The following is a 17,647-nucleotide window of genomic DNA, read 5'->3' on the forward strand; positions in this document are numbered from 1 at the left end:
GAGTAAAATGGCTCAAATTGAACATCTAGAGCAGAAAGAAGAAAGTCATTAAGGAAACCACAACATACTGTATGTATGCAAAAAGCTAGTAAGAGGACCTTGAGTTTGGCTGCAGCTCTCTGGAAGCTTCACTGACTCTCCTCCATCTGAGATAAAGATCCTTCACGCCAAGTGAGGCTGGACGACGGCCAGAGGTCGTTTCCTCGCCACAACCTGAGCTGTGCTTGGCCGCCGGCCTGAACACAGAGCTGTTCACACTGCTGACCGATGGGCTCGTTTAGTGGAAGGTGTCCAGCTTCAGTCAGGGAGGGCCCGTAAAGTCAAAAGGGTTCATCCTCTGGAGAGTGGGAGTGTCGGCAGTAACAACTATCTGTATATGGATGGAGGAGAGACGGAGGAAGATAAGAAAAGTGAAAGTCAGCCATTTTAAATGCACTTTTATAAGAAAGCAGCTGAATCAAGACACAATTCAACTTAGATTATTAAAAAAAAACCTTTTTGCAGTTTGACTTTTAAGTTCAGGTTGCACAGCTGCTCTTCCATAGTTATATACTTCTACAGTAGTTTATTTATCACTATTTATTTTCTTTTCATTAAACCTAGAAGGAAATGTCTGAACAAAACATCCTTCTGTTACAGCCGAGGTGTTTCAATTAAATCAAAGCCGGAGCGGATCGAAGCAAACAAGGTTAATCTTCACAGTCTAACATTAAATTAACCTAATTCAGTTTTCTGCCTGTGAAATTAAATCAAATGCCAACACACAGTGTTTCCACTTCTGTTACAGAGCTGGTATCCCTTCCTTGTTCTTCAGTCAGCCAAAGTAAAACTGAGCTGCTGTCAGCCTCCTATAGTGTGTCCTAAAACTGTATTTATCACTGACAGCATGGGATGAAAGAGGTAAACAGGATTATCTACAGTTAAAGGAGACCTCCGTTGTTTTTTAACGGGCTGCGATGGCTGCAGTGTAATACTTTATCACAGTAGGTCCACTAAAAGAGCTTGTTTGATCCACTGACAGGCTCAGAGTGTTATTCTAAGTGTGTGACAGCATCATGGAAAGGATCCCTACAGAGAGAGACCTGGAAGATCCTTTTGGTTTAACCACAAACAGCACACACACCAGACTACATTCACTAAAACAGGGATTTTAGCTGACAGGACACAGGAGCTGCTGGTTTACTGATGTTTCAATCAAATGGTTTTCTTGTGGTGTTGAGTGGTCTTGGTGTTTTAAAGGGTTACTTCAGATCCAACACAATCTTTTTGTAACACACAGTAACAGTAATAAACTAACCAATCGAGGCAGCAGTAGATTAGCTTCTCTTGTGTTATGTCAGATAAAATGACTGTTTTTGTCAATGGAGTCTGGTGTTTTTGAAGAGAGCCATTGCAGCCCGTTTGGTGGCTGCTGGCTGAGGTGATCTACTGGACCAGTTCCAACACTTTTAGGACCTCATTTAGACACCAGGATATGAACAGATAGGAGCCAGGGCTAAAACACTGCAGTTATCCTTGGGGGTGAAAAAAGAAAAAGATGCCCTTCAACATCAGGAAGTGACCTCATGTCCACGTTGAATCCTTCAAACTGTAGGTGAGAAACGACCAAACAGGTTTACAGGCTGATCAAGAAGGGCAATAAACACAAGAAAATCTCCCTTGTTTCTAAAAATTGAAGGAGAACAAACATCTTTAAACTAATCTGAATGGTCCGTTGTGTGTCTGCTCTAAAGGCCCGAGGGTGTCCGCAGCTTTAACAGGAAGTTTAACTAAATGCCATGTCATCCTCCTCTGCCCGGTTGCCAGGCAACAGTTGCCAGGCGGCATGCAGGTGCCCCGGCCTGCAGAAAGGTAGCGGAGCACCCCGAGGTGATGGAGGGCGGGTGGTCGACATCTGAAACCGTCGGCGTGACGTCGACCGCCTGCCGCCGAGCCTCCTTCATGGTGCCCAACGTCGACTTTGAAAGTAAAAGCGTTTGAATGTGTGAGTGTGAAGTCCGGCCGAGCGTGAATAATTCATCAGCCGCTTTATTGGCCATAAAGTGAAATTACTTTTGATGTGAACAAAAGCCAGAAGAGAATAATGGAATAATAGATCGTTGTGTTTTCCATTTAACACTCACACACCGAAGTGTTTCAGTGTTGGCTGTGATTTGTGTGTTTTAATTGGATATCTGTCTTTCTCTGTGTCATTTTACTTTTATGTTATGTTTTAAAGGGATTTAGATGTTTTTCAGTTTCGATATTTTCTTGTGTCTTCCTCTTTCGTCTCTTATGAGACTAATGATCACAGTAGGTCCACTAAAAGAGCTTGTTTGATCCACTGACAGGCTCAGAGTGTTATTCTAAGTGTGTGACAGCATTATGGAAAGGATCCCTACAGAGAGAGACCTGGAAGATCCTTTTGGTTTAACCACAAACAGCACACACACCAGACTACATTCACTAAAACAGGGATTTTACACTGCTGCTCGATCGGTTAGTTAGTTTGTGTTATTGTGTGACTTTGGTGTTTTAAAGTATTAGTTCAGATCCAACACAATTTTGTTTTTAAACACACAAACTAACCAATTAAGGCAGCAATAGTCCAGCAATTGTGTTTTGTATGGTAAAACTCCTTTTTTGTCAATGGGGTCTGGTGGAGAGCCATAGCCACCAGACTGCATTGACGACAATGGTAGTTTTACACAGGAGCTGCTGGTCTACCGCTGCCTCGATCATTTAGCTTGTTTGCGTTATTGTGTGACTTCAGTGTTTTTAAAATGTCAGTTCAGATCCAACACAATATTGTTGCAACACACAATAACACAAACTAACTAATCAAGGCAGCAGTACACCACCAGTCCTGTTCTCTAAAATCCCTGTTTTAGTGAATGTAGTCTGGTGTGTGTGCTGTTTGTGGTTAAACCAAAAGGATCTTCCAGGTCTCTCTCTGTAGGGATCCTTTCCATGATGCTGTCACACACTAATTTGGAGTGATGAGTTATATTTTGATCTTTTTGAATAAACAAAGCGTAAAGGATCAATATTCCTCTCCCGCTGTAGGTTCCTACGATGGCCTTGTGGTTTAATCGTGTATTTGACCTTCCTGTCTGTGTGTTTGTGCAGGTTGTTTTAAGGATGACCGCATCGTGTTCTGGACCTGGATGTTCTCCACGTACTTCATGGAGAAGTGGGCTCCTCGGCAGGACGACATGCTGTTCTACGTCCGCAGGAAACTGGCCTACGTCAGCGCAGACAACACCGAGGGCAAGAAGGTGACGAGCTGGATTTATCTCAGTGTCACGGTCCAACTAAAACCATCTTTTATCAATATGAAACCCAATCCCTGAATATTTACCTTAAAACTTCTGGAGTTTATCCATTTTTAGTGATGTGAAGGTATTTTTGTAATGATATTTCAAAGAAATAATGAATTGAGAGGAACGTAAATGTCTAAATCTAAAGAACTGATAGATTTTAAATAGAGCAAGTAGCATTAAAGCTTTCTTCATTTATACCTTTTTAAATTAAGGTGAAAAATCAGGGATTTCAAGTTTATACTGAAATTAAAGTTTTACAGTAATTAAAAAAGGGATTTTTATTCGCTTTGGTTTGCTTTTTTTTGACTTAACAAAAATCCTTAATTCATTTTAATCCATTTGTCTAATTCACCTCAAAATGTGGTTTTAAAAAAAAAACTTTCTTTTCTGTCTTTCTTTCAATTTGGGATCTTTTACTAGAATAAGACGTCACCTCCGATTATTGTTGAGGCTAAAATAAAAATCCTTTAAAATATCATCAATTTGCATTTGAAAATATTCCAGATCAATATTTCCATACATTTATATTGATGTAAGATGATTTTTCAGCCGATTGATCATCCCTCTGACATCATTACTGACCTTTATTACTGATATAATTATTGTTGTTATAGAGAATACGACTCTCTTAGTGTCTCAGAGGTCAGTTGTTGGTCTGAAGCGACAGTTTGACCCTGCGGTCGGTCAAACGCTCCGTCGTCGTGTTTCTGCTTTTAAAATATGCTTCTTCACGGCCCGTCGGCTGATGAGGCTTCAATCTGAGGATTATTGGGAGAGACGCCGCTGCTCAGACCCTCCGATACTCCACGCTTCATCTGTGACGCCCCACCGACCTGCTCAGGTTGTGAATATTCACCTTTGAGACAAACCACTCGTTCTAATCATAGACTGGATACAAGAAGTGGACGTGGCCACCATTTTGAAGTACTGAGTTTGGCTTTAAGGGCGTCTGCAGAGACCTGGAGTATAAAAGTATAAAAATATTCCTCGTTGTTGGGCCCATAGAGCCTGGAGGACTAGCTAACTTCCTGTTAGCCCTTTCTAGACTTTCCAAATGTTCTGAGGGTGAAACGAGTCGTTTGGCAGTGGGTGAGTTTGATTCTGGTCACTTTGGCGTCAGATTTGAAGAACAAACAGGATTATTTCCCCTGACACGCCGTCAGCCCGGCGTTCCCTCCTCCTCCTCCTCCTCCTCCTCCTGTCGGGATGGAGGAAGATGAGCCGACACAAAGGCCAAACGAAATAACACCGCGAGAGACAAATGGCAGCGGCGGCGACTATCAGTTGATCCCATCAGCCAAAGCTTCCAGCCTGTTCTTCAGCTTTAATCAGCCATCAGAGTCTGACACACACTTTATACACAGCACCTGTAAAACCACTAACTAACCTCTAGTTAACCAGTTTATGAGAATATAGTTAGGAAACAACACGTTTAAGTCTTTATGCTGTAGATTAAGTCAGTAATAGAATAAAAGTGAATGTAGTGTCCATGTGTGATGTAACACTCAGGTGATCACCTGACCTGCTGCTGCTGCTTAATTTGATTTATTTCTCTGAGCACTCGTCTCGACAGACTCTCTCCGTCTGCCTTTTGTCATTTGTCCCACATCCTCCTCCCTTCGCCCCCCCTGGTTGCCGCGGTAACGTGCCATTGTTCTGCACCCAGCGCCCATCACGTCGGCCTCCGCCTCATCACACACACACACACACACACACACACACACACACACACATATAACCTGTGTGTGTGTGTTCCCCTGAGGTTGTGAAGTGAAACGGGAATCACTTTGTAATAAATCAGATGACTATAAATGAGCCCGTTGGCGTCAGCGGAGCCTCAGCCGTGTGTTTTTAGAACATATTCTGGTGTCTCGATAATGAAAATATAATAACTTTGATTTATAAAGCGCCCAAGGACACTTTCCATAGAGAGCAAAGGACTGAGGAGGAGCTGTAGGAGGTGAACAGGTGGAGATGGAGCGCTGTGGATGTCGGCAGGGAGACAGGTGGGAGGGTCCTGGACGGGGGTGTGTGGTCGAAGGGGGTCGTGGAGGTACTGAGGAGGGCGTGGAGGCTTTTGGTATGTGAGCAGGAGGATTTTGTAATTGATGCAGGACTTGATTGGAAGCCAGCGAAGGTGGAGGAGGGTTTTGGGTGAGTTATGAACATACTGGAGCCTGTTTAGGGGTTCAGAGGGAACCTCAGACTGGACTCCACTGCAGAAGTGAAGCCTTATGAAGGAGGACGAGGGTTTCTGAGAGTGATGATCGGAGCCCGGAGATGTTTTTGCAGACTGGGTGATGGATTTGATCCAGGATGACACCAAGAGCTGAGGTAGAGCTGTGTGTCGTCGGCATACGAGTGGAAGCTGAGACCATGTTTGTGGATGATCCATTGGTCCATTATATTTTACATGTAAAAGATCCGGTTGCCAAATGTACGTTTTACCCTGAAGAGGAGTTTTGATCTACTGCTGCAACAATCAGTTAAAAAGGGCAAAGTCACGCAAATTCCTGTGTTCTGTGAGGTAAAATCCCTGTTTTTGTGAATGGAGTCTGGTGTGTGTGGACAGAGGAAAAGACCTATATCGCGCTCTTCAAAGCCACCAGACTTCATTGACAAAAACAGCAATTTTACCTCGTAGAACACAAGAGTTGCTGGTTTACTGCTGACTCGATCTGTTCGCTGGTTTGTTATTGTGCACATATTACACAAGTAATGTGTTGGATCTAAACCTGCAGCAGTAGACCCACAACTACTATCTAAAATCCCTGTTTTAGTGAATGTAGTCTGGTGTGTGTGCTGTTTGTGGTTAAACCAAAAGGATCTTCCAGGTCTCTCTCTGTAGGGATCCTTTCCATGATGCTGTCACACACTTAGAATAACACTCTGATCTACTGGACCAATTCCAACACTTTTACTGCCTACCAGTCATTCAGACACCAGGATGTGGACAGAGAGAGTTAGAAACAGTGGAGTTCTCCTTTAAAATCACAAAGGTTTCTATTGTGGATCCTCATTAGTGGTGAATCAGAGCTGCACCTCTTCAGTTCCTTGTTTTTGCTCTTTACATTTACATTAACTGTTCAGCCGCATCATCCGAGTGTCTGCAGTAAAAGTCTGTGTTCAGACGGACCTGATGAAGGTCGATGTCCGCAGGGAGATACGAGCTCTCCGCATGCCAGGACTCGTATCGCTCACGAGCCATTTAGAGCACACAGAGGCCGGTTGCCATGGTTACGCTGTGAAAACGTGACGATGGCGGCGGAGGAAAACAACTAAACACCACAAACGCCAGAAAAAAAACCCTTCAAACGAAGACCCAGACAGAAACACGTGGTGGTGGTGTGACGTCAGATCAGCTCCTTATAGCAGGAAGTGAAGAGAAGAAGAGTGTGGGCGGTCACAGATATATATATATATATATATATATATATATATATATATATATATATATATATATATATATATATATATATATATATATATGTGTGTGTGGTTTAACATGATAACTGACCTTTAGCTAACGAGACACGTTTAAACCAGCCTCATCAGCGTCTTTTTAATCCCTTCTTACAATTTTACCAATGCTTAAATATGAGTTTTTAATATTAAACAAAGATCCTCTAGAACTACAGATGTCTCACTACAGGCTGTTTAAAATGGTGTCCACTGAGTGGGCATCAATAATCTATCAATAATCTATGTGAACACTAACTGAGCTGCAGCTGTTCAGTGTTTAATGGAGGTTGTAGTCAGCTGTCGTTGTTAGCTTCCATGCTAACTAGCTTTGGACTTGACATGGAAATGACTATTCTATTATCGTCGCTGGAGTCCAAAGCTAGTTAGCATGGAAGCTAACAACAACAGCAGGCTAACACATTACACACTACACACATACCTCTGTGTAGCAGCTAGTTAGCTAAAGTTAGCACTTGACTTCTTCTACTCACCCTCCTTAGCATCCATAAATGTTGCGTTAACGCCACCACGTGTGGTAAAACCGTCTAAAAATGATCCACAGAAATCTGTTGAGTCACACATGTATTTCCATTTAAAAATGCTCAGTTGGGGTATAAATTATAAATTAGACCTGTAAGTTGTTTAAAAAAGAAACAGCAGTTATGTCGCTCTCTTTAAAGACACCAGACTCCATTGACTAAAACAGTAATTTTACCTCACAGCAGACAAACAATCCCTGTGTACTGTGAGGTAAAATGACTGTTTTAGTCAGTGGAGTCTGGTGTCAGACAAACAGTTTTTCTGTTTTTGAAAAACAAGAATATCCACAACAGATCTGAGAGATGTTCTGATCACATGACTAGAAGTCTGACCTACCTGCAGCAGCTCATCCTCTTTTGATGTCAAACAGACCTGAGACACTGAGGTCCTGATTAAACGTGTGTGTCGACTGTGTTTCAGGTGGAGGTGGAGGTCTACAGGAGAGACTCCAAGAAGCTGCCCGGCCTCGGTGACCCAGACATCGACTGGGAGGAGAGCGTCTACCTGAACCTCATCCTGCAGAAGGTGATCAGCACTCATACTGAAAGCCACAGCTCTAAGGGCCAACGTAGGCCCTCTTGGTAACATCATGGAAAGGATCCCTACAGAGAGAGACCTGGAAGATCCTTTTGGTTTAACCACAAACAGCACACACACCAGACTACATTCACTAAAACAGGGATTTTAGATAGTAGTTGTAGGTCTACTGCTGCCTTGATTGGTTAGTATGTTTGTGTTGTTGTGACTTTGGTGTTTTAACGGTTAGTTTGGATCAAACAGAATACGGTCACGTCACCCAGACCTACTTTACTCTTTAGAAGAGTAACAACATCATGTGAGTTAATACATTAACCTGAAATCTGCTGTTTCTTCCAGTTGGACTACGTGGTGACGTGTGCCGTCTGCACGCGCTCAGACGCCGGAGACATCCACATCCACAAGAAGAAATGTCAGGTAGGACAAATCTCCGCTTTTTTTTCCCGCGTCAGGACTTGTTTGTCACGGCGGCGAGCTCAGCGAGGCCGCCGACCTTCAGCCGCTCTGTCTGTGCCTTTTCACAGGAAGTGTTTGCGTCTCCCAGCAAACACGCCATGGACAGCAAAGGAGAGGAGTCCAAGATGAGCTACCCCAACATCTTCTTCATGATCGACAACTTCGAGGAGGTAACTGACTGACGGAGCACATTTACACTTCTGCTCCACTACATTTGACTACAGAAGCACCTTTTGTTGTTTTACATCTGATATTAGGCTGTTTTATATTCTTATATTATTGGGTATTTATGCATATATATGTATATCTTTATTGTTATATCGCTCACTTCAAAATGACCAGACTCCATTGATAAAAATAGTAATTTTGCAGAGTAGTTGCTGATTCATCACAGTTAGTTAGTTTGTGTTATTGTGTGACTTTGGTGTTTTAAAGGGTTAGTTCAGATACAAATAACACAACAACACAAACACACTGACTGATGGAGGCAGCAGCAGAGCAGCAGCTCCTGTGTCCTGTTCTCTAAAATCCCTGTTTTAGTGAATGTAGTCTGGTGTGTGTGCTGTTTGTGGTTAAACCAGAAGGATCTTCCAGGTCTCTCTCTGTAGGGATCCTTTCCATGATGCTGTCACACACTTAGAATAACACTCTGAGCCTGTCAGTGGATCAAACAAGCTCTTTTAGTGGACCTACTGTGATCCTACCTGTCATTGAGACACATAAATATACTACTTTTATTACAAAAATACAAATAGTTTTGGACCTGTGGCTGTTTCAGCTGGTGTAAAGATGTTTAGCTGATGACACAATGAGCAGCTTCTTCTGGCTTGATCATTGATTTCCTCCCAGGAGAGAAATCTGTGATCTGGTGTTTTTCCCTCCAGTCGACCTGTAAAACGAGGTGTTAGTGCAGCGCTTGTTTTTAAATGGAGTGAAAAAGCATCCGGTCACACTTCATTACCCTCGGCCCGCTCACCGACCAGGAGACGGACACTACTGGCTGCTTCATTACCGAAGGGAAGTTCCTCTTTACAGCTGATTCGGTTCAGTTCAGTTCAATAATCACATTTAAACATTTAATCTCTGGGTTGGTTTTGCTTCCTTATTGGCTCAGTCGCTGTTTCAGCTCAGCATGTCGTACAGTGTTCTCTTCAGGACGGGTTTGGCTGCTCTGTCTGGAAAATACCAGCAGTGGAACTTTACTTGAGTAAAAGTATCAATACCACAGTGTAGAAGTATTTGTATTTTTGTATTGAAAGTGTGTGACAGCAGAGAGAGACCTGGAAGATCCTTTTGGTTTAACCACAAACAGCACACACACCAGACTACATTCACTAAAACAGGGATTTTAGAGAACAGGACACAGGAGCTGCTGCTCTGCTGCTGCCTCCATCAGTCAGTGTGTTTGTGTTAATGTGAATGACTTTGGTGTTTTCAGGGTTTAGTTCAGACTTAGTTAGTTAAGTCAGAGTTCAGAGTTTGAGATACAAATTGTAAAACTCCACACAAAGAACTTGGTTCTGCACAGTGAAATTACTGTTTTCCTCAATGGAGTCTGGTAGCTTTGAATAAAGCGCTAAATCGGCTAAAACAAAAAGGTTCATCTCTGTAAGGAAAACAAATGCATGAAGTATAAATTATATGACGATTGCAGGTGTTCAGCGATATGACGGTGGGCGAGGGGGAGATGGTGTGTGTGGAGCTGGTGGCCAGCGACAAGACCAACACCTTCCAGGGCGTCATCTTCCAGGGCTCGATCCGCTACGAGGCCCTCAAGAAGGTCTACGACAATCGGGTGAGGCGGCGGTGCTTTGAGTTTAATGCTAACATTTGTATATTAGCTTGCTAGTTCTAACATGCTAACACTACTAAATTTCTATATATTAAATGAAGTCAGTCAATCTTTATCAAAACAATAACTTCAAAAAGTCATTATTTTTAGAAATGTTCTATTTCTAAACACATACAGGATGTTTTTTTCATGATATTGGCAGAAATGGGCTTCCGTAGTTTCTGAGTACTGAGGGTCTGTGTGTCCACTGTAGGTGAGCGTTGCTGCTAAAATGGCCCAGCGGATGTCGTTCGGCTTCTACAAGTACAACAACATGGAGTTTGTGCGGATGAAGGGTCCGCAGGGCAAAGGTCACGCCGAGATGGCCGTCAGCAGGGTGCCGACGGGCGACACCTCCCCCTGCGGCACCGAGGAGGACCAGGTGTCACCCATGCACGAGAGGGTGAGGGAAACAAACACACTCACAACACTACAGACCTGGACGTTTGTGGTATAAATACTTTCACTCAAGTATAATTTTGAGTTCTTCCATCACTGCCTGGACGTCACCGCCTGTTATAACGAAGATAGAGAGACCTCAATTTACAACAGGCTTTTATTAAAGGATTAAACTGGTGTTTTTAATCCTGGACTCTTTTAGTGGACGTGTGTTAAAGGTTGTTATTCTAAGTGTGTGACAGCATCATGGAAAGGATCCCTACAGAGAGAGACCTGGAAGATCCTTTTGGTTTAACCACAAACAGCACACACACCAGACTACATTCACTAAAACAGGGATTTTAGAGAACAGGACACAGGAGCTGCTGCTCTGCTGCTGCCTCCATCAGTCAGTGTGTTGGTGTTATTGTGTGACTTTGGTGAGTTAAAGGATCAGTTCAGCTCCAACGTAATATCTGTGTATCACACAGTAACACAGACACACTAACTGATGGAGGCAGCAGCAGATCAGCAGCTCCTGAGTCCTGTTCTCTAAAATCCCTGTTTTAGTGAATGTAGTCTGGTGTGTGTGCTGTTTGTGGTTAAACCAAAAGGATCTTCCAGGTCTCTCTCTGTAGGGATCCTTTCCATGATGCTGTCACACACTTAGAATAACACTCTGAGCCTGTCAGTGGATCAAACAAGCTCTTTTAGTGGACCTACTGTGATCAGGTGCAGTTGTCCCAAAGGATCACGTTGCAGCCAGCTGCGGTGATCTACTGGACTGTAAATAAAATCTGGCTCAGATTTAAAAGTATTGCTGTTATCCTTCAAGTAGGTTTGATCAGAAAAGAAGCTGAGTTTCTAGTTTTGATTCTTTGGTTTCAAAATAAATCTGATGATGTGTTTAAATCTTAAAGATCCTAAATGTGGCGTCTCACAGCAGGAAGTTGACACTTTCAGCTTCAGGCTTCACTTCCTCCTGTTCTGTCTGCGGCTGTCGAGAAACAGAAGAGAAAACCCCCCAGAAACCCTCCAGAGCTCCAGCGAGCTGCTGGCAGAGATGAAACCAGGTCGGGATCAATAATAAATGCAGCTGGACGGGATTATGCATCATTTAAAGGTCTGTCCTCCAGATGTGTCTCACATCGGCTGACGGATCCTCACAGATCGCCGTGAAGCGACACGTTGAGTTATTTATCTAACAGCTCAGATCCGGCTGACGTGGTGTTTTTCAGCCTTTCTTCCATGTTTTGGTGTCTAGATTATTTTTAGCTGTTTTTAAGGAGCTTCCTGTCAAAGCCACCAAACTCCATTTTCAGTGATGTTTGATGTTTAAACACACAAACCGCCCACTTCAGATCATCAAGGGACCAAACACCACCACTGGAAATATGAAGGGGGAAGTTTGAAGCTGGGAAATTAAATGAGAGCTTTGGTGTTTTTCAACCTGAGCTTTGTTTGCACATATTTTGGTGTTTAAATCTAATTGATCCAGTAGATCTCGTCAGGCCGACGTCACTCTTTTCAAAGCCACCAAACCCCATTGACAAAAAGGGTAATTCTACCTCACAGAACTCAGGAGGTGCTGGTCTGCTGCTGCCTCCATCAGTTGGTTTGTTTGTGTTGTTGTGTGATTTTGAGTTGATTCAGATCAAATTAACACACAATAACTCAAACATGGAGGCAGCAGCAGAGCAGCAGCTCCTGTGTCCTGTGAGCTAAAATCCCTGTTTTAGTGAATGTAGTCTGGTGTGTTTGCAGAGAGCGATAGAACGGCTGTTTGGATCCTTTCCATAATGTTAAAAAAGACATTTGAAGATGTGACTGTCCTCAGTGTTTAATGAATCGTGTGTCTTAATACGTGTCGTCCTCCAGGTGACGTCCTTCAGCACTCCTCCGACCCCAGAGAGGAACCGTCCCTCCTTCTTCTCCCCGTCGCTCAGACGTAAAGTGCCCCGAAACCGAATCGCGGAGATGAAGAAGTCTCACTCTGCCAACGACAGCGAGGAGTTCTTCAGGGAGGAGGAAGACGAAGGTAGGAACTGGAGCTCAGACCGGTCACACTGGTTCTGCTGATGTCTCCATTTGATTGTGCTGAAAATAGACAATCAGGAAGTTCTGTTGTTTTGTGGCTGTAATGAACATTGCAGCCTGTAGAGGGCGCTGTCACAGACTGATGGAGTTGTTTTAGGTTTATTTAGGGGTAACTCTGGTGTGTGAGTGACTGGTAGGTAGTAAAAGTGTTGGAACTGGTCCAGTAGATCACCTCAGCCAGCAGCCACCAAACGGGCTGCAATGGCTGCAACGTGATCCTTTGGGACAACTGCACCTGATCACAGTAGGTCCACTAAAAGAGCTTGTTTGATCCACTGACAGGCTCAGAGTGTTATTCTAAGTGTGTGACAGCATCATGGAAAGGATCCCTACAGAGAGAGACCTGGAAGATCCTTTTGGTTTAACCACAAACAGCACACACACCAGACTACATTCACTAAAACAGGGATTTTAGAGAACAGGACACAGGAGCTGCTGCTCTGCTGCTGCCTCCATCAGTCAGTGTGTTTGTGTTATTGTGTGTTATTTGTATCTGAACTGATCCTTTAAAACACCAAAGTCTCACAATAACACCAACACACTGACTGATGGAGGCAGCAGCAGAGCAGCAGCTCCTGTGAAGTAAAATTACTGTTTTAGTGAATGAAGTCTGGTGTGTTTGCAGAGAGCGATATAAAAGGTGATCTACTGGACCAGTTCCAACACTTTTTGTACCAGTCAGGTTAAAAAGTCAGCAGGTGATCAGGTGATCAGGTGATCAGGTGTTCCTGTCCTGTTCTGCAGATCTTCACACCGTCACCAACCTGCGCTCACGCTCGCTGTCGGGGACGGGACGCTCTCTGGTCGGCTCCTGGCTCAAACTGAACCGCACCGAGGACTACTTCCTGCTCTACTCCCACCTGACCTACGTCACCCTGCCACTGCACCGCATCACCGCAGGTCTCACTCTCACACACACACACACACACACACACACACACACATACACACACTCTCACACACACACACACACACACACACACACACACACACACATACACACACTCTCACACACACACACACACACACACACACACACACACACACACACACACACACACACACACACACACACACACACACACACACACACACACACACAGTTAATCAGTTAGTTAGTCTTGGTCAGCTGACACTGAGTGTGTGTGTCTCTGTGTGTCAGACATCCTGGAGGTGCGTCAGAAGCCCATCCTGATGACATAGCAGACCCCCCCCCTCAGAGCATCACTACCAAGTGCCTGGAGCTTCATCAGGCCACTGAGGCCACGGCGGCGCCCCCCGCTGTCCAGACCGACAACTACAACCAAACGCCTGCTCCACCTGCAGACGGCCCGGACGCAGAGACGCAAACCAGCCATTCGAGAAGTGCCTCTCCTTCTTTTCAGTTCCCGCTGTGTCCCGGGTCGTCTCCACGGAAACGGGCCCCGCGTCGGGGTCACCTGACCTCAGTGTGAAAAGGCACTGGCTGAACTCTGACCAGGACGGAGGAGGAGGTGAAGAATGTGTGTGTTCCTGTAAATATCCTGCTGCTTTACTCACTGAGACGCCTTGACTGAAGGTCCTGCTTCTGTTCCCGTCGCTGGAGTTTCTCCTCCCTTCTTTGTTTTTTTAAAGATGTCCACGTGAGGCAGGAAGGAGCCGGCGCCACGCCTCTCCGGGGAGGACGTCGTGTCACGGTTACGACAGGAAACGCATCACCGGGCGCTTCGTTTTATTCTCAGTCACTCGTTTAGTCTGTGAAATGTAAAAACCCAACTGAAGGGACGTTAATTAGATTGACAGAAGGTGTCCCAGAGGTGCTGAGACAGCGACAGGAAGAAGCACATGCAGCCGTTACCAGCAGTTATTTGACCTTCAGCGTGTTCCTGTGGAAACCAGATCATTAAACTTGTTCTTCTCTTAATTCCCGTCTGGGTTTCACAGCACCACCGAGTGACTTTAAATAATGAACCCAAAAGAAGTTTTTTCACATTCTGACACTTTTTTAATCCTACAGTCACGTTTTCCTCCAAATGTTCCAGCTCTCATCGACTCTAAACGACACAGTCATTACTTTCTACGGCTAATTTAACTAATCAATTAGCATTTTCACTTTATGTCAGATGCTGTGGAAACTCTTGGTCCTTGTCTTTAGTCACCCTACGTGACCATAACAGTCACTAAACTTAATAGAAGAAGAAAAGTGGATTCTTTTACTTTAAAATTAACATGAAATAATTTAACAACAGCTGTTTAAATAAGAAAAGTCTTGTTGTACTTTGACTTAGGAAACAGTTTGATCTGTGGAGTTTGTTTAAGTGGCTGTGAAACAAGAACAAAGTCTGAAATAGTTTAGAAATGAGAAGCTGCCTGATCAAAGAAAAGCTGCACATTAAAGGGCAGCTCCGGTGTTTCTAACTCTGGGTCCTCTGGGTCCTCAGCCTGCTGTCTGAGTGACCCTGAGGTGATCTACTGGACCAGTTCCAACACTTTTACTACCCACCAGTCACTCAGACACCAGGATGAGGACACAGAGGATCATGGGTAGAAACAGTGGAGTGACCCTTTAATTCCCTTTGAGACTCATGAAGAAGAGAAGTTCAGTATTGAACTGTTTAGTTCTTTGGACCTTTGAACACTGACCCCCCCCCCACAGACACACCTGTACTTCAGTGACTCGTCCACTTTTCACCTTAAGACAGAAAACCAAACTCACAGTAACCCAGCTCTGACTTTTTACCGGCTGTTGTTCAAAAACTGGAAGTGACTTGAAAAACTGGACGGTGGTTTTAAAGGGAAGAGAAGAAGAAGCTCCAAAAACAGGAAGCTGTGAGACGGAGGCGTCTGATTGGACGTCTGCTGGCGTTTCCTCCCTCCGTGCTCCCGAAGCCTTAAATCTGCCCGTGTGTCACTTCGCCGTCTTTACAGCCCTAATTCAGGTTTTATTCTGAAAAAAGAAACTCTTCATATTCTCTGGTGTGACGACGATGAAGTTTGTCTCCTTCTAGAAAACAAACCTGTCAAATGGTGTTTTAATCTTTAATTTAGATTAAAGTGGTTTAAATCTGATTTACAGGATAAAAAACAAAAGATTTGTCTCATAAATTAAAACTTAAATTTGAGAATAAACTTTTCCTTTTCTCTCACAATTTGAATTGAACTAAAATATTCAAACCCTTTCTGGATGATTTAGAAGAATAAAGTAGATTTTTATGGAGAATTTAGCAGCTTGTGATTAAAGTTCATCATCAGAGCTCCTAAAGATTATTATATTATTATATTATTATATTATTTCATGATTAATAAAATGTGTTGCAGGTTTTTCTTCTCGTAAATTTACCAGTTTAACAGATTTAAAAGGAAAAAAACTCATTACACCAGAAAATATCTAAGTTTTTTTCTATAAATGTAAAACTTTCTTCTCTAAAATGTGAAGCCCCCCCCCCTTCACATTTATTAATATTTGTTTCTACATTTATTCTATTTATTTATTTGTTATTTTTCCATTTGCGGCCAAATGAAAATAAAGTAAATGGTTGACGTTAAACCACAGTGGGTTATCAGACTGATCGATTATTAGTTATCTGCTTTATTAAAGTCTGATTATTGGAGAAGTTTAATGGATCAGCCTCTGATTCTGAGGATCAAAGATCTGAAGTGTCACCGGAGGAGCTCACACACGAGCCTCCTCGTTATCGATCAATTATCAGCGATCGATTTGCACTCAGAGACGAAGCCATCCCCGATCAAAGCCCCCCCCCCCCCCCCTCTGGAACTTCTCCTTCCAGTCAGACGAGCCGACGGCAGCTCGTCTCTCCAGTGTTTCTCCGGCTGAATGTATCCGCGCTGATCAATAGCAGAGACGTTTGATACGACAGGACGACAGTTTGCACTGTAAAACGCTTTTAGAACCTTTTGGAAACTGTTTGTTAAACTTTCTGTTCAACGCTCGTCACAGCTTTTGTACACGGACACGTTAATGTGCATGTCGTCAAGTCATCTCACTTCTGTTGCTTAGTTACCAAACGATGTACATTTTCCTGTCTTTATTTATTGAAATACACATTACCAGAAAAAACTGTCACGCTTGTGGGCTTTTGTTTGGGTTCTTCCAGATTTCTACGTCACAGGAAAACAGATCTTAGCCTCCTGAAATCAGTTTGAATGGATGATTTATTTATTTGATATTTTCATTGTCAGACGGTCCTTTAAAGGCCACCAGACTCCATTCACAAAAACAGTCATTTTAGCTTCTTTTACCAGGAGTTGCTGGTCCACTGCTGCTTCTACCAGTTAATGTGTCTGTGTTGTTTTAGTGTTTTAAAGGGTCAGTTCAGATCAGACACAATGTGTTTGACACACAATAACACCAACACACTGACTGATGGAGGCAGCAGCAGAGCAGCAGCTCCTGTGTCCTGTTCTCTAAAATCCCTGTTTTAGTGAATGTAGTCTGGTGTGTGTGCTGTTTGTGGTTAAACCAAAAGGATCTTCCAGGTCTCTCTCTGTAGGGATCCTTTCCATGATGCTGTCACACACTCAGAATAAATAACTCTTAAGTTTGTTATTCTATCTTGCAGAAAAAGGGAGTTGCTGCCTTGTCTACCGTCTACCGGTAACGTGAAGCTCTATAAATATACCGTCCACTTCAACAAGTTGCTCACCGTCTGTGCCGGGACTCCTGCCTGTTCCTCCATCTACTGCAGGAGGAGCTCAGACAACCACACTTCAGGTAACACGAACTGTCCCTTTAAAGACTTCCCACCACAGGAAGAAGCCTAAAAACAATCAGGACCTTCTTCTCTTGGACACAAACCTCGTTCTGATCCGTCTCTTCTACCTGTTACTAACTCCAAGATCTAAGAAACAACCTCACAGACAACTAATGTAGCTTTTAATCTTTGATGTTTAATTCTCCATAAAAATCTTTATTCTTCTGAGAACAAGATGTTTTTCCTAAAAACAGTAACAACAAGCACCTTTAGCTACACGGTTTTATTCAGGATTTTCTCATCAAATTCGACTTAAATCACTAAATTAAAACTTTTTCTTCTACAAATTCAAA

General features: G+C 43.4%; 1 protein-coding gene and 1 long non-coding RNA gene across 2 annotated transcripts in view; both read left to right on the forward strand.

Annotated features, from left to right (window-relative positions):
- The window catches only part of kiaa0930, a 31,989-nt gene extending 14,669 nt beyond the window's left edge, over nucleotides 1-17,320 (forward strand). Inside the window, exons 2-11 of the mRNA XM_070854026.1 lie at nucleotides 3,109-3,257; nucleotides 7,725-7,829; nucleotides 8,181-8,258; nucleotides 8,366-8,467; nucleotides 9,952-10,092; nucleotides 10,343-10,531; nucleotides 12,385-12,544; nucleotides 13,348-13,503; nucleotides 13,766-14,096; nucleotides 17,163-17,320. Of these exons, the coding sequence (XP_070710127.1) occupies nucleotides 3,109-3,257; nucleotides 7,725-7,829; nucleotides 8,181-8,258; nucleotides 8,366-8,467; nucleotides 9,952-10,092; nucleotides 10,343-10,531; nucleotides 12,385-12,544; nucleotides 13,348-13,503; nucleotides 13,766-13,806 (1,121 nt within the window). The 3' untranslated portion in view covers nucleotides 13,807-14,096; nucleotides 17,163-17,320. The remainder of the gene's footprint in view (nucleotides 1-3,108; nucleotides 3,258-7,724; nucleotides 7,830-8,180; nucleotides 8,259-8,365; nucleotides 8,468-9,951; nucleotides 10,093-10,342; nucleotides 10,532-12,384; nucleotides 12,545-13,347; nucleotides 13,504-13,765; nucleotides 14,097-17,162) is intronic.
- The window catches only part of LOC139222061 (uncharacterized), a 295,725-nt gene that overhangs the window by 275,113 nt on the left and 2,965 nt on the right, over nucleotides 1-17,647 (forward strand). The window lies entirely within an intron of this gene.

Source organism: Pempheris klunzingeri, chromosome 22 (genome assembly GCF_042242105.1).
Source record: "Pempheris klunzingeri isolate RE-2024b chromosome 22, fPemKlu1.hap1, whole genome shotgun sequence".
In the NCBI taxonomy this organism is placed as follows: domain Eukaryota; kingdom Metazoa; phylum Chordata; class Actinopteri; order Acropomatiformes; family Pempheridae; genus Pempheris; species Pempheris klunzingeri.